The 21,853-nt window shown below is 41.3% G+C and overlaps 1 protein-coding gene across 3 annotated transcripts in view; it reads right to left on the reverse strand.

The window, feature by feature from the left end:
* esrrga (estrogen-related receptor gamma a) overlaps window positions 1-21,853 on the reverse strand; it is a 75,661-nt gene that overhangs the window by 38,360 nt on the left and 15,448 nt on the right. For 2 of the 3 annotated variants that reach the window (XM_010792797.1, XM_010792796.1), the window contains exons 1-3: window positions 20,789-21,062; window positions 8,555-8,713; window positions 1,179-1,603 (exon numbers count right to left, since the gene is read on the reverse strand). In XM_010792797.1, the coding sequence (XP_010791099.1) occupies window positions 1,179-1,603; window positions 8,555-8,713; window positions 20,789-20,844 (640 nt within the window). In that variant the 5' untranslated portion in view covers window positions 20,845-21,062. Of the gene's footprint in view, window positions 1-1,178; window positions 1,604-8,554; window positions 8,714-20,788; window positions 21,063-21,476; window positions 21,526-21,853 lie in introns of those variants that run through there. The other variant, XM_010792798.1, reaches the window with a different exon arrangement.

Here is a 21,853-nt window from a genome sequence, read left to right on the forward strand (position 1 = left end):
GGGGTTCAGTCCCTGCTGCTGCAAACTCAGGTTCAAAACAGGTCTGCTCTCTTTGTGCATGTCATCCCCTCTATCTCACGCTTTCAACACTGTCACTCTCCCAAAAAGGCTAATCCGGCCCAAATAAGTAAAACAAAAATCATTATAAAGCCCAATTAATTAATTCACCAATTCAATGTTTTCATATTCTATGCACCATATAGTAGATAATATTCCACATGTTGTATAAATCATGTGAAACCAAGATGGTTCAGTCATCTTTTGAACTTGCTGGATTAATGAACAAATGGCTGATTTACTGGCTTGCTTTATGGCTAATTGGTTATCTGAAAGACTGACCTGTCCAGTGCTTACAAGGGTAAATGAAGGACATTCCATTGATCAAACTGAAAGTTGAGTATGAATTCAATATCCTCAAAACTGGATGGCCAACATACCTTAGCACACCCTGGAACACTTCTAGCACCAACAAGAGATGAGCAAAGGATTACTGAGCCTAATTCCTGGCACTGTTCTCATCATGTGGATTACTGCTCTACCCCTTCTCTCCTCTAACCCCTAACCTGAACTCCTGACCCCTAGACATAACCTCTGACCTTCCTCTGATACTACTAGGCTTATAGCTAACACTGTAATAAGCAGCTAGATCTGGGAATGCAAACACAACCTGGAAATTACTCTTTGCTGTTGAAGAGAAGAGTTCAAGGTTGACGGAGAAAGTGGGGCGTTTCTGGGAGTTGGTGTGTATGCATGAACCTGATTGGATGCTTATATGTGAGTGTGGGTGCATGCGTGTCGAAAGAAAAGAAAAATGTTGAAGGTGAGAGAAAAATAGACTGTGGTGGCTCACTTAGCAGAAACATGAACCAAATAAAAATCTGGGTTCACATCTGGCCTGGGGCTTTTATCATATGTCCTGGATCTAGCAAAATGGCTCAGGTGTGTGTGTGTGTGTGTGTGATAGAATGCATGTTGTGTCCTTGTGCATTTCATTTCATCATAGATTATGTTTTAGGTGCTTTGTATGGAATACTTATCTAAAAGGGTTGAGGCTTTTTAAGGAGCCCATTGACTTTTATCTTTCCTCACCTTTAACTTCTGACTCGCATCATTTGCAACCAATGTACACAGACCAACATAGAGATAACTAAAGGCAGAAAGTCGAAATAGAAGCCAACCTTGGATGGTGCGTTTGAAGAAGGCCTTGCACGCCTCACAGGATGCCACTCCATAGTGGTACCCTGACGCAATGTCCCCGCAGACCAGACACAGCCTCTTGGGCATGGAATTCAACATGTACTCGCACTTAATCTGTGAATCTTCCCCAATAGTGGATGAACAATCCTCGTAGCGCTTTGATCCGGGGCCGCCGGCGGGACCCAGGGACCCTGCGTTGGAGCCGTACAGACTCGGGGAGTCTAAGCCGTTGGGGTGGCCGTTCATTGTGGACGAATAGGAACCTGAGGCGTCGCTGGAGCCACCAGGGGAGTGATGGTTTAGGCTGTCAGTCAGGGAGGCAGGACTAGACGGCTCAGTCTTTATGTAAGAGGACGGACAGTTGGACTCAAGGTGGCGCTCCTTACTGGACATTCTGCAGAGAAGCCTGAGGGAGAGAGACAGGTGTACAAAGAAGAAGAAAGAGAAGAATATGATATTATTACAAGAGAATGTCACGTGTAAAATGTCAGAAGAATGATGGATACTTATAAAGAAAAGAGTGAAAGGGTGAGAGGAAAGGCACAGCCAGAGGAGAAGAAACATAGATACAGTAAAGGCAATGCTTGAAAGTCCAATTACAGAAATCATTTGTTCTAATGTTGTTGTATTTCCTCACTGTCACTTCCAATGATGGATTCGTATTCTTTCACTGAGCCGGGCCAAGTTGTATAAATGACACACAAACATGTTCAAACACAATCCATCCATCACATTTGTTTTTCTTTCCTTATAAGGAATTACAGAGGGAGCTTTGTAGAGGGAAAAACAAGGGGCAAGAAAATAAACAAGAGTAAGAGAGCTACATTTTACAACTAAATAGATTCTTGTTCATTAGGGAAGCCATGTGTAAAATAGAGTAGCAGCGAAGCACCTATAGTACCACACATTCCCACAAACACAAGCTCGGGGGACGACGGTCATCCGTCACTTTCCAGTCAATAGCAGCTTGTTCTACATGAAGGTAATCAGTAAGCAGCCTCTCTGCTGCTCAATCATCCCAAAGACAGCCACACACACACACACACACACACACACACACACACACACACACACACACACACACACACACACACACACACACACACACACACACACACACATGTTTTCTGTAAACCATGCAATACAAAACTTGTTTTTTTAAAAGAGACAAATCTCTTCTAATCAGTGCTGAAGTTTGACTGTATTCCTCTCCTCTCTCTTGCTGCCTTCCTCTACTCTGCATCCCTTCCTTTCCCCTCCCTCTCTCTTCTCCCCTTCTCCCTAAGGAGGCTGACTGGTGTCTTGTTAATGGCAGTTGTAATTAACAGCTATCTTCTCTATGTCCGTATCTCTCCATCCCTCCCTTTGTCTACCTTAGTATCTATCTGCCTGTCTCCCTATCACTTTCTATTCACTGCCATCTCTCTCTCTCTTCCTCTATCCTTGCCCACTCTCTTTTTCTCTTCACATTACCACTCTCTTTCCCTCTAACCCTGCCCTCCCTCCCTTCTCTCCCTTTCATTGTTAAAGGCAGAAAGCACAAAAGGGGTTTTTAATTAAGGCAGGATGCTGCTAAACGAGGGGCTTCTAAAGTCCAGTCGGCCTGTAAAAGATCCCTGCTCTACAGGGACCCATAAAACACAGACAGCGCCTCGGTGGAGAATGGACAGGCGCTCGGGAGAACGAAGGGTGGGGGAGCGGGGAATGGATATAGACAGCGAAAACAGGTAGAGAGAGGGGCGGCCAAAGCAGAAAGACAGACAGACAGAGCAAGGCAAAGTGAGAGGGACGGGTCGGCTGCGCTGAATGATGATCGCCGAATGACTGACAGTACTTTCAGACCGGTTTGGTTTTGAATGTGCTTTAATGTGTTTGATGAGCAGCAGGATGGGACAGAGCTTCCCGCCGAACCTACACTGTGTGAATACTGTTTCCCAGAAAGTCAGGGCTTTCCTTTAGAGTCCATTTTTCCTTTCATAAAATGACATGACATTTATAATGAACAATACTTTGGCCTTTCCGCACCTTTTCATCATATATTTCATTCCCACCCCCACTTCCCCCCCTCCCCTCCTGCAAGTCCTTCTAATTTGGTGACTCCATTAATCGTGGCTTTGTGGTATTCACCAATGTCTGTAAATCTGTTTATCTGATGCGAAGGTAGGCTTTCAGTTTGGAATTAAGGGGGACGGTAAGAACGATTCGGGCACACATCCAGACAGATACACATATTAGGTGATGGAATAAGAAAAAGAGAATTACAGGTTAATGTGGGAAATACTGATAGGATGATGACACATTGCACTGGGTTGCCCGTGTTCTTGCATAGCGAGAGAAAATACAGTGGTGGCAGAAAAAAGAGTAGAGCCATTTAAGTAGATGATGTGATGGTGATGATTTAATCTCTCCTTTTTCACTCTTTATGCTCCTTTGTGCCCCCTCCCTTCGACCGTCAATCCCTCTGAGTGCCATTAAGTGAAAGAGTTTAAGTGCCAAAAGATCTCAGGCGCTTTTTTCCTCTTTCTCTCTCTCAAATTCTCATCTATCTCTCTTTCCTTCTCCCTTTCCATTCCTCCTCTTAGCTCCGTCTCCCTCTCTCCGCTTATAAATGAAAAATAATGGCAGTCGAAGGGGGAGGAATAAAAAGAATAAAAACGAAGACATGCGAGAAGAAGATTAAGAAATCACAGCCAGTGCGCTGTGCCGAGCGAGAGGTTGAATGCATTCATGTATGTATGTTATCAGTATAATTATGGCGCTATGTAACGACGGCTCAGTACTGAAAGAGCCGTCTTATTGTGCCTGTCTGCTCTTCAGATGAGTGGAGAGAGAGAGAAGGGGGTGGCTCTCAGTTTTTATCAATTCTTTATGTTTTGAGGTGTTTAAGAGGTTCGTATAAAGAGGGAAAGGCTTGAGTGTGTTTCTCTTCCCTTTTGTATTTTCACAAGAAGATCAACGACGTGAGCATTGTGTTACGAGATGATTTCAGTTAATCACAAAGAACAGTGGTAATAAGATTTGAGAATTTTGTTTCATTCTGTTACAAAAGAAGGGTTTTGAATGTCCTGCTATTCTGTACATTGAATCCACTTCAGCACAAGAGCACCATATTCTAACATGCTCATTAAAAAACGGAAGCAAGTATTACATGTATTTCTTTTTAGCAAGACTAGACCATCATACTAAAGGTTTATTTTAATCAAAAAACGATTTAATTGCTAACAAACATCAGGTAGGATTTTCTGTGGAATGGCAAGATGGGTGGGAAGGAGGAGGGATTTTGTATTTCTTTCTTTGTCTTTTCTTTTTCTTTTTGTATTGTCTATATTGTCTGTATCATTTGTATCTGTGTATATAAGTCCCTTTTGTAAGGGCAAAAAACAAAAAACAATAACAAGTGGGTCACAAAAAAACAATTTAGTTTCACATGTCAAACATGAACTGATATCTTAATGATGGACACTTAAAAAATGTCCCGAATTCTTTCAAGCTCTTTAAGTAACTTTAAGTCAAGTCGTTTTCAAGCATTTCATTTTCGGATAAGCACCTATGATATAATTGACCACACAAAACAGAGTTTGTGACATAACTAGATATGACCCTGTTTCCCTGGCAGCCAGAGCAAGGGGACAAAAGTGGCTGTTTAGTTCCTGCAGACATCAAATATTCAGCAGGCCTATTTACCTGTCCCTTACTGAGGCAGAACACACACCCAGAAAGATTACCGCCTTCCCCTGTCTCCATTTCCAGCTCGATCCCTGTCATTTTCTCTTTCTCTTCTTTCCTATTTCATTTCTCACCTTTTGAATGCACAGTGACTCGTGAACGCGTGGAGAGAAAGCAACAGAATGAGTGGGGGGAAAAAAGAAAGAAGGGAAGAAGGAGAATCTTTTTTTCTGTGTGTTTTGAAGGAAGGTGGGCCATTTAGTATGACAAGCTGTCATTAGAGCGGTGGGCTGATGCAGCGCCCTGACAACTGGCAGGGACAAACATACAATCATCGTATTAGAGCAACTACTCTGGGCCGCACTCTGTGTCTCTGTGCTGCTCGCTGTGTGCTCCTTTACTTTCTGTGCACTTGCACCCTTTTATTATATACAATCTTTGTACGACTGCCTCGCTAGATGGCAGCCATAAACACAAACTGATCCTCAAACAACTCCTAACTGTTTTTTGTCCCGCCCCGGGTTACAGAAGAGATGCAGTGTAAGTAGCTGCGAGCTGAAGAGAGGTTTACAACAGACAGTCTTGGTGTCATGTTAACATTCAGCTTTTCCTTTCAGAGCTTCAGAAGTCACTCGGTTTTATCTTAATCGTTCATGTTGCTTTCCCTGCTGCACATTTACGTCGAGAGAATTTAAAATAATTAGCCAAGAGCAAAGATTTTGAGCTTAAAAATTGTACTTGTACAAAATGAATTTATTTGACTAGACCCTGACAAACTTTAGTGAACGTAGGTGTAGAAGAATGAAGAATCTCACTATCCGAACAATATTTTTAAAACCACATTTCCATGGAAAAGAGGATAAACAGAAAAGAATAATAAGAGGAGAGAGGAGGGACACAGAGAGGTAAGAGAAGTGGTATAGAGACAGAGCAGGAAGAAGTGCTGACAATGTAGCTACCATGGGTTGGCTAATACCTTTCTATCACACCAAGCATTGTGCTCTCGACGCTGATAAGAATACACAGTCCAATAAGCAAAAAGAGGGAAAAAGGGAAAGAGAAAACCTCACACAATTCTATCTAGATGATACCGGCAGTGCTTTGGGCGGGAGGGAAAGTGAAGGAGGGATGGAAGACAGAAAAGAAAATACAGCGAATTAAAGAATGGGGTAAGAAGGGGAATAGGACATTTACATTTCCAGAGTCAAATGAATAGAACGATTTCATCAATAGACTGAATTGCTTTTTCAGCCCTCACACTCCTCTGTTTATTTCTCTCTCTATGCTACTTCCTGTTTAACCGCTACTATCTGTGGAGGGTTGTTGAACTGCTTGTTGGCTTGTTAGTTGGATACATGCACTGGTGAGTTTGCACTAAGAACACACAAGGGTTTCAAACGAGTAGGCTACAGCTGTTGTGAAATCTTTATCAAATGTTCTACCCTTTGTCTGCTTACATATTGCAGTGGGATAGACGAAAACACAAACAAACCCACTTAAAATTGAATATAAAGAAAATCTTGTTTGCGTGTCATTCTGTGTGCCGTTTAAATGATACGTGGTAATTGAATCTTGGATTTTACATGCGCATTGTGTAAGGTGTGCGCACAGTTTAAAGGCAGAGAAATAGAGATTGAAAACAATCTGTGTGTTGCTGTGTTTGAGTTTAGCTCCATAGACTCACAGCGTGTCGATGATTATAGTTGTTTTCAGGGAGAAAAATGAATAAAATAAGAAATAAAAACTCACGCAGCGACAGTCAATCTAAACCACTCTCCCTCCTACGGAGCTCCCCCTCGCCCTCTCTTCGGGTCTCAATATCTCTCTCTCTTGTTATTTCGACTTCTCACACACAAACACACTCTTTTTTTGCTTCTCTGTTTTGCTCGTGCATCCACACCCTGTCACACACACACCACACACACACACACACACACACACACACACACACACACACACACACACACACACACACACACACACACACACACACACACACACACACACACGGTCACACAATTATCGGGCTCTGCAAAAGCCTAACAATGCATAAATCAATAATCGGCTGCAATAATAAAACAATAACAACATTATTCATGATAGTAATGTTCATTATGGTAATCATGTCAGTTAGCGAGATCATGCAGCCTAATGTTGTTTTGTTACAAACTAAAATTAGATCCTAACAGCCACTGTCTAAACACATCAAATACTTGACCAACAGATCACATTTTTTGGTATGTTTTCTAAACACTTATTCCTACTCTGGTTTTTTAAAATGTGATTTCAAATCATTGGCAGTGCTTGGTCTTAATCTTTGGTGACAAAATATATAAAAAGAATATAAGCACATGTGCTATAAACCTGCATTATACTCAGTATGTACAAAACAAATACTCACAATTACAGTTTTGCAATCTGGCTCTGTCTCGTATCCAGAGAAAGTTAGAATGATTAAAAGACAGAGAAAGGAAGTTGCGGAGAAGGAGGATGAATACTAAGAGAGAGGAAGTGTATCTGCGTTCCATGCGTCAAGCATTCGCTGTGTTTAAACATGAAACAAGCAGCATATTTACAGTTTATGTTCTAAAAATGGACAATAGGATCCCTGAGTTTCACCTGCCTGCAACAACACAGACCTAGAACTGGTTTTCATTGGAGAACTTTAAAGTACATTTCCCCTTTGGCATAAGCGTTTCATGCTTTCCTGCACATGCAGATGGGGGATTACTATAATGGTAATAGTGACTGTCCTTCAACCGAATGATATCATTTAAAGCCTCCTCACATTTGCACTACTGAAGTGTCCTTGAGCCAGAAGTAGAATGTTACTTTCTTGTGATATATATAGTATATATACTGGGGAAATATAACAAAACAAAGACAGTGCTACAAGTAAAGTAAAGAAAATAGTATTAATCCTTTCTTTCAAAATAAAATATTTCCCGTGGACCTTGAGTGGAACGTGTTAGGAATAACTGGAATTTTAAGAGCATTTTAACATAATGCTTAATAAATATAGAAAACTGGGTTACAAATCATTGTAAATTAGTCACTCATGAGACTCATACTCAAATATACAAATTCAGATGAAATGCAGATGCTTAACCTGCTTTGTTCAAGTCTTTGAGAAAATGTCTGCCTATTTTGCAAATGGTGACACAAAAGCAAAGCAGCTTATTTTAAATACCGATCTAATAAAATTGTGAATGCAGCATAAAATGTAAATTCAATTATATAGCCCTATTACATGGAATAAATAATAGAAAAATATCTGAGGTATGTAATAAATCAATAAAAAATAAGAAAAGAGAAAAACTTGTGTTTTTGTAAATCGAAGAATAAAGCTCCTCAGCGCTTTAACACACAGACATACACACACACAGACACAGACGCACACGCACACGCACACACACACACACACACACACACACACACACACACACACACACACACACACACACACACACACACACACACACACACACACACACAGACAGACGACCACTAAAAACACTGGCTTTTGATGTCTCAAAGTGCTTGCCTTTTCTTTCTCTTTCATCTGAGGTTTATAGAGGTCAAGTGTGGCTTTTGTGTAAAACTGAACCTAAAAGATTCATAGATTCCTTTTCTTTTACATTTTTGCTCTTTCTTTCTTTGTGGTTTTACTTTGCTCGTCATTGGTTCTTACCTGGGGTTGTAGAGGGCATGTGCGTCTCTCATGTGGTTGGCCTCTAGTTGATCGTAAGTTTGGTGCATTCTCCAGGCGCCAGCGCCGCATTTACTGTAGTTCGACTTGGAGTTATCGTCACTGCTGCTGTTCACCAATGGACCCTTCGATAAGTTCATTCTGCAGACGGGGACAAAACGAGAGATGGAACGGTGAAAATTGAGCCAGTGAAATATATATACGGAAGATGATAAAGAGCAGCAGAGACACACACAATATTCAACTCATATCAAATAAAACACACTAAGTTAGTTATTCAAATCTAAAGATTAGGAGAATACCAATAATTAATCAGGGACATTGAAATAGTGCACATAATGAAATACAAATTGAAAAAATCAGAAGTATGTATACTTTTCTTAAGTTGGACATGAACATGGATAGAAGGAAGAATACACATAATAAAAAAAAGACAAAATAATAAAACAAATGGGAGGTATATGAATATGTCATGTACTACACAAATGCACACACAACTCACACATTCAGAATACAACTTTGGCTTGTCTGTATGCAACAGATATAACAAACAGATGCAGAAGATCGGTGTATACAAGTTTGCAAATATTAAGCAGGGGCAGCCAGAGACAGGTCAGAAGACATGTAGAGAAACAGACACACAGGCCGACATGCTGAGAGCGACGACAGGCGGACGGACAGACAGACGGAGGCAGAGAGGACGGGCTCTGACTTTAAACCTGTGCAAAAGACTTTTGTCCAGGAATGTGTTAACACATTTCTGTCTAATACGCCCGTCTGTGAGCAGATGGGGCGGATGCGTCATGCTGCTAATTGAAACACACCCCGGCTGTGTGTAACGTCAGAGGAGTTTTACCAGTTTTAGCCTTGCATAAAGGCTTTCAGACAGAGGGAATATAAAAGTAAAAGCACCGTAGGAGGGACTGCGATCTGTCAATCAAGACCGGCACTGTCGTCATGGGAGGAGCTGTCGCCGGGTTGATAAGGTCACCGCAGGCAACAGAATCAAAATCATGCACCGCCAAAAATATAATAATTAAATAACATGGCGCATTTATAGCTGACGTCAAAGAGGAGGACAACGTGCAGGGTTTACAATCCAATTAGCTGGGTGGCCTACATTTAAGAAAACTATCACGGGGTGGAGAGGGGCTGTTGGGAAGAAAACTTTCTTTCAGGCAGAGCAAATATAGAAAATACTGAAACCAATTCAGAGTGGGGAACAAAACTAGCATTAAAGTGATCCTTCTAAAATAATGCTAAAGTGACGCTGGCCGTGACGCTTGAGACATACCTGTGCTTTGCATTTTGAGCATTTCTAGGTTTTTTACATAACAATTGTGTCAAAAATAATTATGCCTGGTTATCCTAAAAAGATGTGCCCGATGAGGGAGGAATTATATATTTGAAATTTACAAAATGGAATAATCTATTATTTAAAGTAATCACAGTAATGAATTCACATCAAGTCAAGAGCTCTTTAAGCAACAAATAAAAACTATATTTATTAATTATCTTTATATTATATTAGTTTTTGTTGTTTGAGTTTTTCTGGATTTTTCCTGTCATTACCACATTCCTGTGTGTGTTGTCTCAGACGTTGTGTATCGGTAAACAGAGCAGGATGTTGGTATGTGTCACAAACTGATAGACACATGTTTACCCCACAAACACACACCGCACAGACATCTGTGTGTTCCTAAGTGTGTGTGATGTTGTCCCGGTGTGGGTTGCTGTTTAGGTGAGGGCCACGTAGGCAGACAGGTAGACAGACCAATCACTCGTCTGACAGCCCCCGCACCCCCACCCCCCATCAGAGCTGAGTTGGCTCAGGGAAAGGTGGAGGGCCAGGGTGTGTAATATGTAGGTTTTAGTTCCACTCTGGTGAATAGGAGGAATCGATATCTGCTGCTGCTGCTGCTGCTTCAGACACTTATTGGCTTTGGTTGCGGTGTCACAATGCTATATAGACAGGCAACACTTAATACTGCTTTTTTATTGGGGGGGGGGGGGTTTGTCCTGGGTTCAGATCGGACCAAGGTACACCCAGTAACCACTGATACGTGATATTGTAAGTTTGAATCCCTGCCTTTCCTCTTGCATAAAAGCTGATACGTGAAATGTGTGTCCTTCCACGGGCCATCACAACACACTAAGTAAAGAAAAGCAAAGCAAAAGGAATAGATTGAACATTGGAAGGGGAAAGTTACTTAGGTATTTAGCTTTACACCCTTATTTATTTGGTTATATGGAAATAAAACCTGAGTTGACCAAGTTCTGAGATAAATCACTATATATAAAGTATCTAACAAGTGAAATGAAATATATATTATTAGTATACAATATCTTTAGTATTCAAGCTTTTTGAATTTTCCGAAATCCCCTCAAGGCTGCCACTTGCATTAACCCCAAACACTAAACCAGTTTGGGATTAGAAAGGGAGATTCAGTTTTATTACATTACACCTTATGGCAAGGTAATCGGATATTTGATTCATTCAAGAAGATTACATTTAGGCTAAAAGGCATCTTAAAATGAGCAGACAATCATTGTATTAAGGCTTTAAACAGCTGTTTGTTTTTGTATTCGCTGCAAAGATATCTTGCAAGAGAAAAAAGTGAAATTTTACGATTTTAAGTCGTAACCATGTGGGTACTTAAACATCAACAACATAAATAGCTCAGGTCATAAATATTTATATATGCGTACAAAGTAAAAAGGAGAGAATAAAGGGGAAGAGTATTAACCTATGTGATTCTACCTGACCTATTTCACGCTCCTGTCACTACATGTAAGCAGCACCAGCACCAGCACACACACAAATACACACACAAGCTAGAATTGTGTGTGTGGTTCTGTAATTGTGTAAAAGTAGGGAGATCGCGGGTGTCTTTCTGATGCTCAGTGACTCGCTCATGTGTTGCTGGCCCATCTGTGAACAGAATGACCATGACACTGTGTGTGTGTGTGTGTGTGTGTGTGTGTGTGTGTGTGTGTGTGTGTGTGTGTGTGTGTGTGTGTGTGTGTGTGTGTGTGTGACATGGTGATGCAGTGATTGATGAGACAGTTGCCATTCTTGCTAATGCAAAACGCACCTATCCCTGAAGGAAGAAAATGCCACAACACACACACACACACATGGGGCTGCAACTGCCCTACCTAATTACCCCTCTAGTTGGGGCAGTTTGATGTCCTCTAGCCTAAACAGAACAGTTAGCGTGAAAAATAAAAAATAATTGATATTTCCCTTTTCTACTTTTGATTTTGATACGACTGTGGCTCTATTTGTATTACTAATCTTGTGGTATAAAGGTGATGAGATAAGAACGCACATGTTCCATTGTTAGATATTCCTGAGACTATGTCAGGAAGTCGTTAAAAATATGTTCATGTGTGATAAAATAATGACATATTTTGTCATTTGTCAAAATATGATAGTGTGTGTGCATGCATTCGTGTGTGTCGGTAGAAATTAAAGTAATAATCCCAAATGCCGGGTGCATAAACATACTAATATAGAAATGTGTGTGACTATGTTTCCCGGCCTGTGTGTGCACGTTCATCAGGGCAAGTGGGGTTCGGCGCTGCAGCCCTTTGTGTGTCTGAGTGGATGTGGATATGTGTGCGCTTTAGCGTTAGCGACGGGAGCTGTTAGCGGGGCAGGCGGCAGATGGGCTGTCGGCCTTAATAGGGACTGAGCGGTTGCAGAAAGGTGACAGCTCCACGAGGGAGGGGCATGTGGGGAGGGAGGGGAGGAGTGTGTTTGTGGGGGGCTGAGTGGTGAGGGAAGAAGGGGATAAAGAGGAAATGAATTATCTGCCGAGGTCAAGAAAAGTGCATTTCAGCTGCGTAGAGGAACGCACCTACTGAGGACAAAAAGTGCCACGACACACCTGAAAAGGTTAAAAAAATTAAGCTGTGGCCATTTCAGCACTTCTAAAAAAAGAAAAGTAGTTGAATCTGTTTCATTCAGTCAGGTATGTTCGTTATCAGTTTGGTAAAAAAAAAAATAAAAAAAAAGGGCGTAATGTGTCGCTATTTGAAACCACATTGATACTTTTGAAAAGCTTATTATAAAATATTTCACCGAACTTCAATAAAAATAAGGAAATGAAATGCGCAACTAGTTTTAAAATGTCAAGAGCACAACTTGTGTGTGGACATGTGATTGATATGAACTGCTGGGAGGATTTGAGAAGCACAGAAACAGTCACACACACTCAAAAACACGACGGAAACGGACCGTCATCTTACATTCCATATACAAATCTTATCTAAATCTTACACAAGCGGGCTAATAAGACGAGTAGCATTTTAATTGCATTACGAGAGGTTTTAATTGTATAAAAGAAAACCTCTTTAAAATAGCAAGACACATTAAATATAGTCAAGTAAAATTGATAACCTAACTTTAAGAAAAATGCTGTTTTGAAAATATATTTATCAAAGTTTGGGGAAAATGATCAGTTATTGAGCAATTTGGTTATACTTTTTTAGAAATATCCTCTTTTAACTTTATAACCCCCCCACCCCCACGCTGTTACTTTTCGGTTTATGCTGGAACTAAAGTTTTATTAAGTTTAACTGGTGTTAGCTATATTTGTGTGTTGGTTGAGTTTACTTGTCGGGGGCTTTGATAAAATCGGTAGATTACAAGCGCACAGTAACACCGAAAGAGAAAAAGCCAGACATAAAACACTAAAGCGAGAGGTGTGGGGGGGGGGCTGGCCTGTCATTCTCTCCCCATCAGGCACACACATGAAGCATGATGGGAGGATGAGACCAGGAATATTTCACTGTCAATCGGATGGCGGCATGGTCATTCATTTCTCTCTCTGTTAGTATCTCTCCATATCCCTTTTTACTGTATTCTTCCCCTTTTGTCTTTTTGAACCGCCCTTACACACTGTCGAAACAATGACAATTTAATCATACTACACAAGGCCTGGCCATGAAGAGGGGGGGGGGGGGACTATGCAACCAGACAATCTATAGGGCTCTCCCCACGGACACACAGGAAGAGAGAAACAGCAAAACAGAAAAAGAGTGCAAAAGACAGACAAGGCGTTTGAACCTGCATCATTCTCTCGATCCTCTTTAACTCATGCACACACACACACACACACACACACACACACACACACACACACACACACACACACCAGGGAGCAGATCAATTGTTACAGTGTTAGTCGGGCAGGAAACCTGTAATTCACTTCATTGGCTGCAGAATAAACCCCTGATTACATACAATCAATGTGATAATGGCTAAAACACATTTCGCCCAATGGGCTGTCGGGTTGTAAAGACCGGCAGAGGAGACACAATGTTAGTGTGTGTCTATATTCCTGAGTGTGTGTGTGTGTGTGTTTAGACTCCTTCTAGGTATGAATGTTATTGTTACAAACACAGACCAACACACACCCAACTATCCACAAACACATAGACTGGTGTGAAATGCATTGGGTATGACTTGCGCAGGCACAGTAGTGGGGCTAAAGCTGTTATAATGCATCCTAGGGTGTATGAAGTTTACACACACACTCATACACACACATTTTCTTGATGCGAATGGATAAACAGTGGGAGACAGCGCACACAGGGCAGGCTCGGCCAAACACGATTGATTAAGAATTATGTGCTCTCCAAACTGCTTGAGGAGTATTATGTTATTCCTGGTGATATCGATACATTTCTGTCTCCAATCATCACATAGTGGTTTTAAAACTGTTTCATCTTTGCTCTTCACATAAAAGGTGACTATATGTTTCGAATGTTTAGGGGGATTCCTTTTCCTCTCAAAGTCTTCCCTGGAAGGGTGATTTAGATTTGAGATTCTCACTGCGATGAGGTAGTTATTTAAGTGGAAAGATATGAAGAGGTTGATCAGGGGAAACACGTGAGGCAGTGCACCGCTAACCCTGTGTGTGTGTGTGTGTGTGTGTGTGTGTGTGTGTGTGTGTGTGTGTGTGTGTGTGTGTGTGTGTGTGTGTGTGTGTGTGTGTCAGATGGGAATCTTGATGATTTAGGTCATTTTCTTGCGGAGCAGCAGCTGATAAGTGTGTTGCTGCCAGGCACTATCTTTGTCACCATGTCTCTCTCTCTCCCTACCTCTCTCTTTGTCTCCCTCTCTTTGCCCCTCTCTCCGTCTCCTTTATCTGCTGTGTGTCATTTTATTTGTAAGGGTGGTTGTCTACTGTAAGAACAGTGCTTCAAACCTCCGAAACAGCTCAACTCCATTCAGGAAGCTTCACATCAAGAGTACAGTCAACACCAGTCCGGTGACTTTATCATGGTATTTATTGAGTTAATAATTAAATACATAAATGGCTGCAAATTGGAAGCTAATTTAGGTCTATTTTTGGACTGGGCAGACTAAATGCTAACCATGTGACCTCAAGCCTTTAACTGGAAAAGAGCGAAGGAAATGATTGAAAGCATCGTCTTGTAACCTTTTATATGTTATATTGCATAAGGCAAACGTGATCCTTGTTTGTACCAAAAAATATGTTATGAACAAATTATATATTATATTTAATTTGGTATGAGAACTAAATTAGATGTGTCTGAACACTATCATACTGCCTGTTTATGTGATATTGGCAGTAACTGTGTGTGCAGCGGTATAAGGGATATACACTGCAGGCTGGTTCCTTTATAAAAGAAAGGTCATTGATCAAGGTTAGTGTTCGTCTCCCTTTCTGTGTGTGTGTGTGTGTGTGTGTGTGTGTGTGTGTGTGTGTGTGTGTGTGTGTGTGTGTGTGTGTGTGTGTGTGTGGATTAGCAGTGTTATCGCTAAGCATTAGGGGTGCAACGGTCCTTCCAAACACTTACCGACACTTGCCATTGTGGCTGACACACACGCATTCACAGACACACACACACTCCCAAATGCACACGTACACATTCGCCCATCCGTGTGCAGTGACACTCACCGCTCCTACAGCCTCTCTCATACTCAGACAGATAGAGACCTGGGCAAGGTGCCGTATCAAATGAAATTGCACAGAAGTATAATAAAAAAAAGTGTTTAAAAAAACAAAATATCCCCCATGGGATTAAAAACACATTTTATTAAGCAGATGGTGAAAGAGGATTTCCACTCTAGTAAATATGACAGGGCTTTCAAATGTGACATGGGACGGAGGCAGAGAGAAGGGAGGGGAGGTCGGGCGAGAGAGACAAGGAGGGAATCGGAAGCGAGAGCGCAATGCTGCAAAAGAGAGGAGAGTGAGAGAGAGAGTGTGTGAATAAAAGTGGTGCTCCATCTGAGAGAGAACCAGGGACAAATGGAGGTATTTGGAGAAAAATAAACGTTGGAGAGAGGAGAGGAAAGGAGACATAAGCGAGTAGAGCGTCAAAGCTGCATTCTTTAAGCAGATCAGATTTGGGGAAATTGGGCTGTCACTACAGGATTGCGATGATTTACACCTATCCATCACGGGGAGAGCGAGCGAAGCAGAGCTGGAGTATGTACAATAATGCACAGCATCTGTATAAAATGAGAAAATCTGTCCTAAACAGGCTGAGTTCACGGCTTACTTTTCAATCCCGCAACCAATATTCTATAAATAAAACATTATTGTGTGAATGACTGATAAATACAAAAATGTAGTGATTGGTAGATATCCAGCTGGTTTATTACTTGTACCTTATGACATTGCGAGAAAGGTAATATGAGTCAAAAGTAGAAAGTGAATGTCTCTACTAACTAAAGATTTTTTATAATAATTTGAAAGGTACGTTTTTACCCAAATTGATCTGTATTGTCACCAGCTGCTGTTGACACCCGTCCCCTCTGCCTCCCCGCCTGATCTTCCCTCCTATCCTCTGCCTCCCCCCCTCCCCTCGCTGCTGGCTGATGCACCTTACAGCCTCGCTCCTGGACCATCTGTTAGGGAATCTAATTCACATCTAGTCATAATCAGGTTAGCTGGAGTGCCCATCGTCTCTGCTCTGTCTGTCTCTTTCTCGCCTACCTGCTTTTCTCTGCCTATTTTACATCATGCCTTTGATTGTCTACCATTTTTTATTTCTTCATTGTATTTTTTTTTTTTTTATTACATTTTTTATATTTGGACTTCTCAGCATCTTTTTTATTTGACTTATTCCCTCACTAATGCTTCAAGTTGGCACCATTACAAAACTGACCGAATGAATCTCTTGGTTTTAAATGTTGCTCTCCTGAAAACCTATAATTGCAGATGACAAGAAATGAAATGCTCTCATTTTAATAGTAACATTTATTTATAAGCATAAAGGCATACGGTGCTGCCTCGACACAGTATCTTGTCTACGCATGTTTCTCTGTGTGTGTGTGTGTGTGTGTGTGTGTGTGTGTGTGTGTGTGTGTGTGTGTGTGTGTGTGTGTGTGTGTGTGTGTGTTTTTGTGCGTATTTGACTATGCATATACTTACTGACTACGAATGCAGATGGACAGGCAAACAGACGCGCAAAAAATAAGTACAACACCTCCTCACACAGGCCACCAATGGGTCACACACACGCGCACAAAATGTGGACAGACAGGCAACCCATGCATGACTACAAACAGATGCAAATGTGCACACACACACAAACACACACACACGCTCACACACAGCCAACAAATCAGTGCGGCACATATTGACATGCTTTGACAGATGAATTAAGTAAATGATTTTATAAGGAGATTAAAAGGATTTTAATTTACGCAATCTCTCTTTGGTCCCCCCCTGTCCCTCCCTCCAGTCAGCTTTACCTCTCCCTCTCTCCCCCCCCCTTCCCTCTCTACTGCTTTCTCTCCCTCATGGCCTGAGAAAATTAGTGCACGAGAGACTGACAAAAAAGAGAACAATATGATGCATTTGCTTTGACCAGAAACAAGCACATTTTTCTTTTCATTTGCATTAATTCATACATTTCAAATAAACAGTTTCGGACAATAGTAAGGTGATCTTTGCCTTTTTTTTTAAAGACTACACATTTATTACAAAGCTGCACTATTTAGGTTTTGGTTGAATAGACCTTAGTGATATTTGAACTAACAGAGTGTAAGAACGCTCGGCCTTCAAGTTTCAAGAATGAGATTTTTCAATAAATTATTTGATCTCAATTAAAGAAATCATAGTCAAATCTTTAAGATAATGATTGTGAACATTAAACATTGAAATGTGTCTGTTGCATTGCTTTCAGTGATGTCTTGACACAAGGAGTAATAATTGCAGGGTGGAAATGGAGCGCTTTTGTGTGCACACATTTCATCACTAAATCTGTTTAATAAACAATAAAAAAATCTAAAGAACTAAATCATTTTGTCATGTTTTCTTACATGCATTCATTTAGTTTGACGAATTTGAATTATTCCTCCGAAAAACCTAATTTAGAGTTTCACTTACAATCCCAAACATTTGATTTCACTACCATTTCTATGGAGGAAATACAATTATTATTTCTAGAGAAAAATCACGATTGATAATAACCGTAACTGAATTCACGTACGCTGCCTTGTGTTTCTCTTCGTCTCTCACGCAGCAAACCTTTGACTGAACGATCAGCTCGGCCGCTGAAGCCCCCGTCTCCTTTCACACCCACTGATAAAAACCCTCAAAATCCACTAAAGTCACTGTAGGAAATATATCATAATGATATGCAAATGGTATGTATATGGTGGCATGAGGGGAATGCAATTATGTTAACAGCTTAAGCGGTACTTGTTGTTATTATTATTATTATTATCGGTATGATCATTATCCCTAATATTTTAATTAGTGCAGAAGAGCAGTGCCTGAGAGCAAAGGAAGGGAAGCCTGAGCAGAGAAAAAGAGAACGGTGGACGGATGAATGGATGAATGGATGAAGGAGCGGACAGTCAGACAGATGCGAAAAAAGGGCCAAAGGATTTCTAAAATATTAGAGAGCGGTTGCAGATTACGGGCACTTGCAGAAACACGGAAAAGTAAAGCAGCATATTCCACTGATAACCGTCTGATATCAAAGAGTTTTTCCGTCAACATATTTGTGCTTGATTTTTAAACAGAGTTCTTACATTTTACGCTTATTCAAAAGTTCCATAACCCGGACAGAGGAAGTCACTTTTCTTTTCTCATTCACAATAAAAAAACATTGTTGAATGTTTTTCACCTCATTTGCTATTGGTTCCTAAAATACACCACACAGTTTTCAGTGGAAGGAGCATTGCCCAGACTCTGTTCAGATACAGTGAGAGGGCTTCTTAGCGTCGAAAGTATTCTGGAATCAGACTTTGCTCGTCTTCAAGTCATTTGATTTACAAAGGAAATTGGCTTGCTCAATATTAAAGATTGATCTAAAGAGACTTTGTTCGGATCAAAACCTCAAACGCACCAAAAGCCAGATTTATAAAAATGCTTTGCTATTTGAATTATCATGTTTAAACTCCTCTTAAGGTGTTTTTCTTTGTATAATATTGAAGTTTCAATAAATATACATTTGTGCTAAAGGAATAACTCTTAAGGCGTTTGCATATCTTTATTAATTACTGTAAACATAATTATAATTGAAACAAACTACCAATAAAACGTTTTTTATATTGATCAAAGACAATTTGAATCTGTAATATTAAGCCAGCTGTTATTTGTATTCCTCTCACTGTGTAGGTGAGAGGTTCTCTTTTTGTAAATGAAACACTCACACACACATACAAACGTGAGCCGGATTCAAAGTTCACATATAATGTCAGTTTTCTTTAAAAATGTCAATAATGTCCTGTCCAGGAAACACATCAGAAAATAATTTCTGCTTTGACTTTTACCTTTCAGGTCTCCACCTCCGACTTTCTACCGTGAAGACACTGAGGCTGTTATAAGGGTCATTTATATGTATGCATTATCATGCCAGGTCCACTTACGACAAATACGCCTTATATATGTGTTTTAATTTCTATACATATTTACAATTAAATTCTGGCATTTATTGAAAGCAATGCAATTTTGACAGCGTCAGTGCCATCAGTGAATTCACCCATCCCAAGTGGCTGCACTCCCTTTGCAGAATTACACTCATCACTTCCAATCCATGTGTTACCTTGTAAAGTTTGAAAAAGGAAAAAGTGTGTGTTTATTGCTATATTTTTGCTTTGAGTTATCTGTCCTTGTTTGCATTTTTATGAAACGCAGCTTGCATGGCAGTCGCCCAACCACACACACTGCTGTCTGTTCTGCCAATCAGTTAGTCTGCATTTTGAGCAGCGTCTTCAACATTCACTTAAAAGAGCAAAGCATTGGCTAAAGGAGCAGCTCAGCGGCACTCGCTTGTTTGTGTGTGTGTGTGTGTGTGTGTGTGTCTGTGTCTGTGTGTGTGACTGTCTCTAATTCCTGTGCGGGGCCACACGCTGAGCTGCCCATCTGAAATTCTACCTCCTCTGGCATTTAAGAGCGCAGCTCTCCCCCTTTCCTCTCCCTCCTCTCTTGTGGGCCCTTCTCCTCCCGTCTCTCCCGTTATTCCGTAACCTCAATGCCCCGTTACCTCTCTGATTCTCTGCCTGGACACACACATAAAAAAACATGCGTGCTCAAGCATAAACCCAGGAAGACATACTCTGACTGAGTTGCTGTTTTGTCCTGAGAACAATTTGAGTCAAAGTAAAAGAATGTCTTTAAACAGAAAAAGTGAAGGAGAAATTGTGTCCCTATTTTACTAATGAGTGTATATGTGCAGGTGTGTATGAGTGTGTGTCTCGCTTCCAGGTGGAGAAACAGAAATTCCACTCTTCTACCCACTGAGTAAGAGCTGCTGTCCGGATACTGCAGCCACACACACACACACACACACACACACACACACACACACACACACACACACACACACACACACACACACACACACACACACACACACACACACACACACACACACACACACACACACACACACTCATACATACACACACACACACACACACACACACACACACACACACACACACACACACACACACACACACACACACACACACACACACACACACACACACACACACACACACACACACACACAAAACACACACACACACACACACACACACACAGACAGTGAACGCGTGCTACTTGACAGCAGAAACAACCTTGACATGGTGCCGGCCACCTCCGCTGCATACCAGCACACACTCACACTCACACTCACACACAATGAAAGACATGACAATGACAAGTTGAATGAAGAATGAAAGGATAAGATAAAAAGGTTAAATGTACCTACTCTTGTTCAGAGTGCATTAAAAAACACTCGGATAACGGATGTCCTACCGACTCCATCGGCGATGCCTGGTCATTGTCAAGTCAACCTCCTCCAGGAAAAAAAGAAAATTCAAAAAAGCAAAGTTTTTATATCTCTCCTCCTCTTCTTTCTCCGGTCTTCCTCTCTCTTGGTCCTTCCTTCCGCTTGGAGGGAGCAATACAATTACCAGGCTCTGCGCTGCCTGCTCTGATCGGCACTGCGTGTGTAGCTGTGAGGGAGCGTGTCTGTGTGTGCGCTGTGTGTGTATGTGAGAGCCAGGGAGAGGGGCTATAGGTACACACAGCCAGCCAGTCAGGCAGTTGGGACGGAAAGCTGTGCCGCTGTCCTAATCAACGACTTAAAGCCCCGATAGCAGCTCATGAATATTAAGCAGCGTTTTGCATATGCAGTCCCTCAGGCCCTGCTCCTGCTGCGATTGGTGGATGCTTGACCAATGGCTGTGGGGAGGGGCGGAGTGAAGGGTGGAGGCAAAGAGGGAGAGTGAGAGAGAAAGGGAGAAGAGCAGGTGGAGAGGGAGGGATCAGACAAAGAGGGGAAGAGAGAGGAAGGAAAGGAGGGAGCGGATAGGAGAAAGAGAAAGGTGAGGGAAAGATTTAAAGCCATCCCACTCTTCTTCTTTCTCTCATTCTTTGTCTCTTGATCAGCCTACCTTTCTAAAAAGTGTCTCTCCGATGCTCTTTGTTTCTCTCATCGTGTACCTGCAATAAAAAAAAAAACACAGAGTAAATTTAAATAGTATTTCAAAAACTGTAACAAAGTAAAGTTACAAAGCTTTTTAAGTCATGTAGCAAAGCGCTTTTCAGGCAAAACACAACATGGATCTAATACAATTGAAGGAATTGCCAGATCAAAGGAAAACATGTAAGCTTGACCCTAAAGCCTAAGTATGTCACACTGCAAACACACACACACACGCACGTGCACACACACACACACACACACACACACACACACACACACACACACACACACACACACACACACACACACACACACACACACACACACACACACACACACACACAC

Source organism: Notothenia coriiceps, unplaced genomic scaffold (genome assembly GCF_000735185.1).
Source record: "Notothenia coriiceps isolate Sejong01 unplaced genomic scaffold, NC01 NC01_scaffold00036553, whole genome shotgun sequence".
Classification (NCBI taxonomy): domain Eukaryota; kingdom Metazoa; phylum Chordata; class Actinopteri; order Perciformes; family Nototheniidae; genus Notothenia; species Notothenia coriiceps.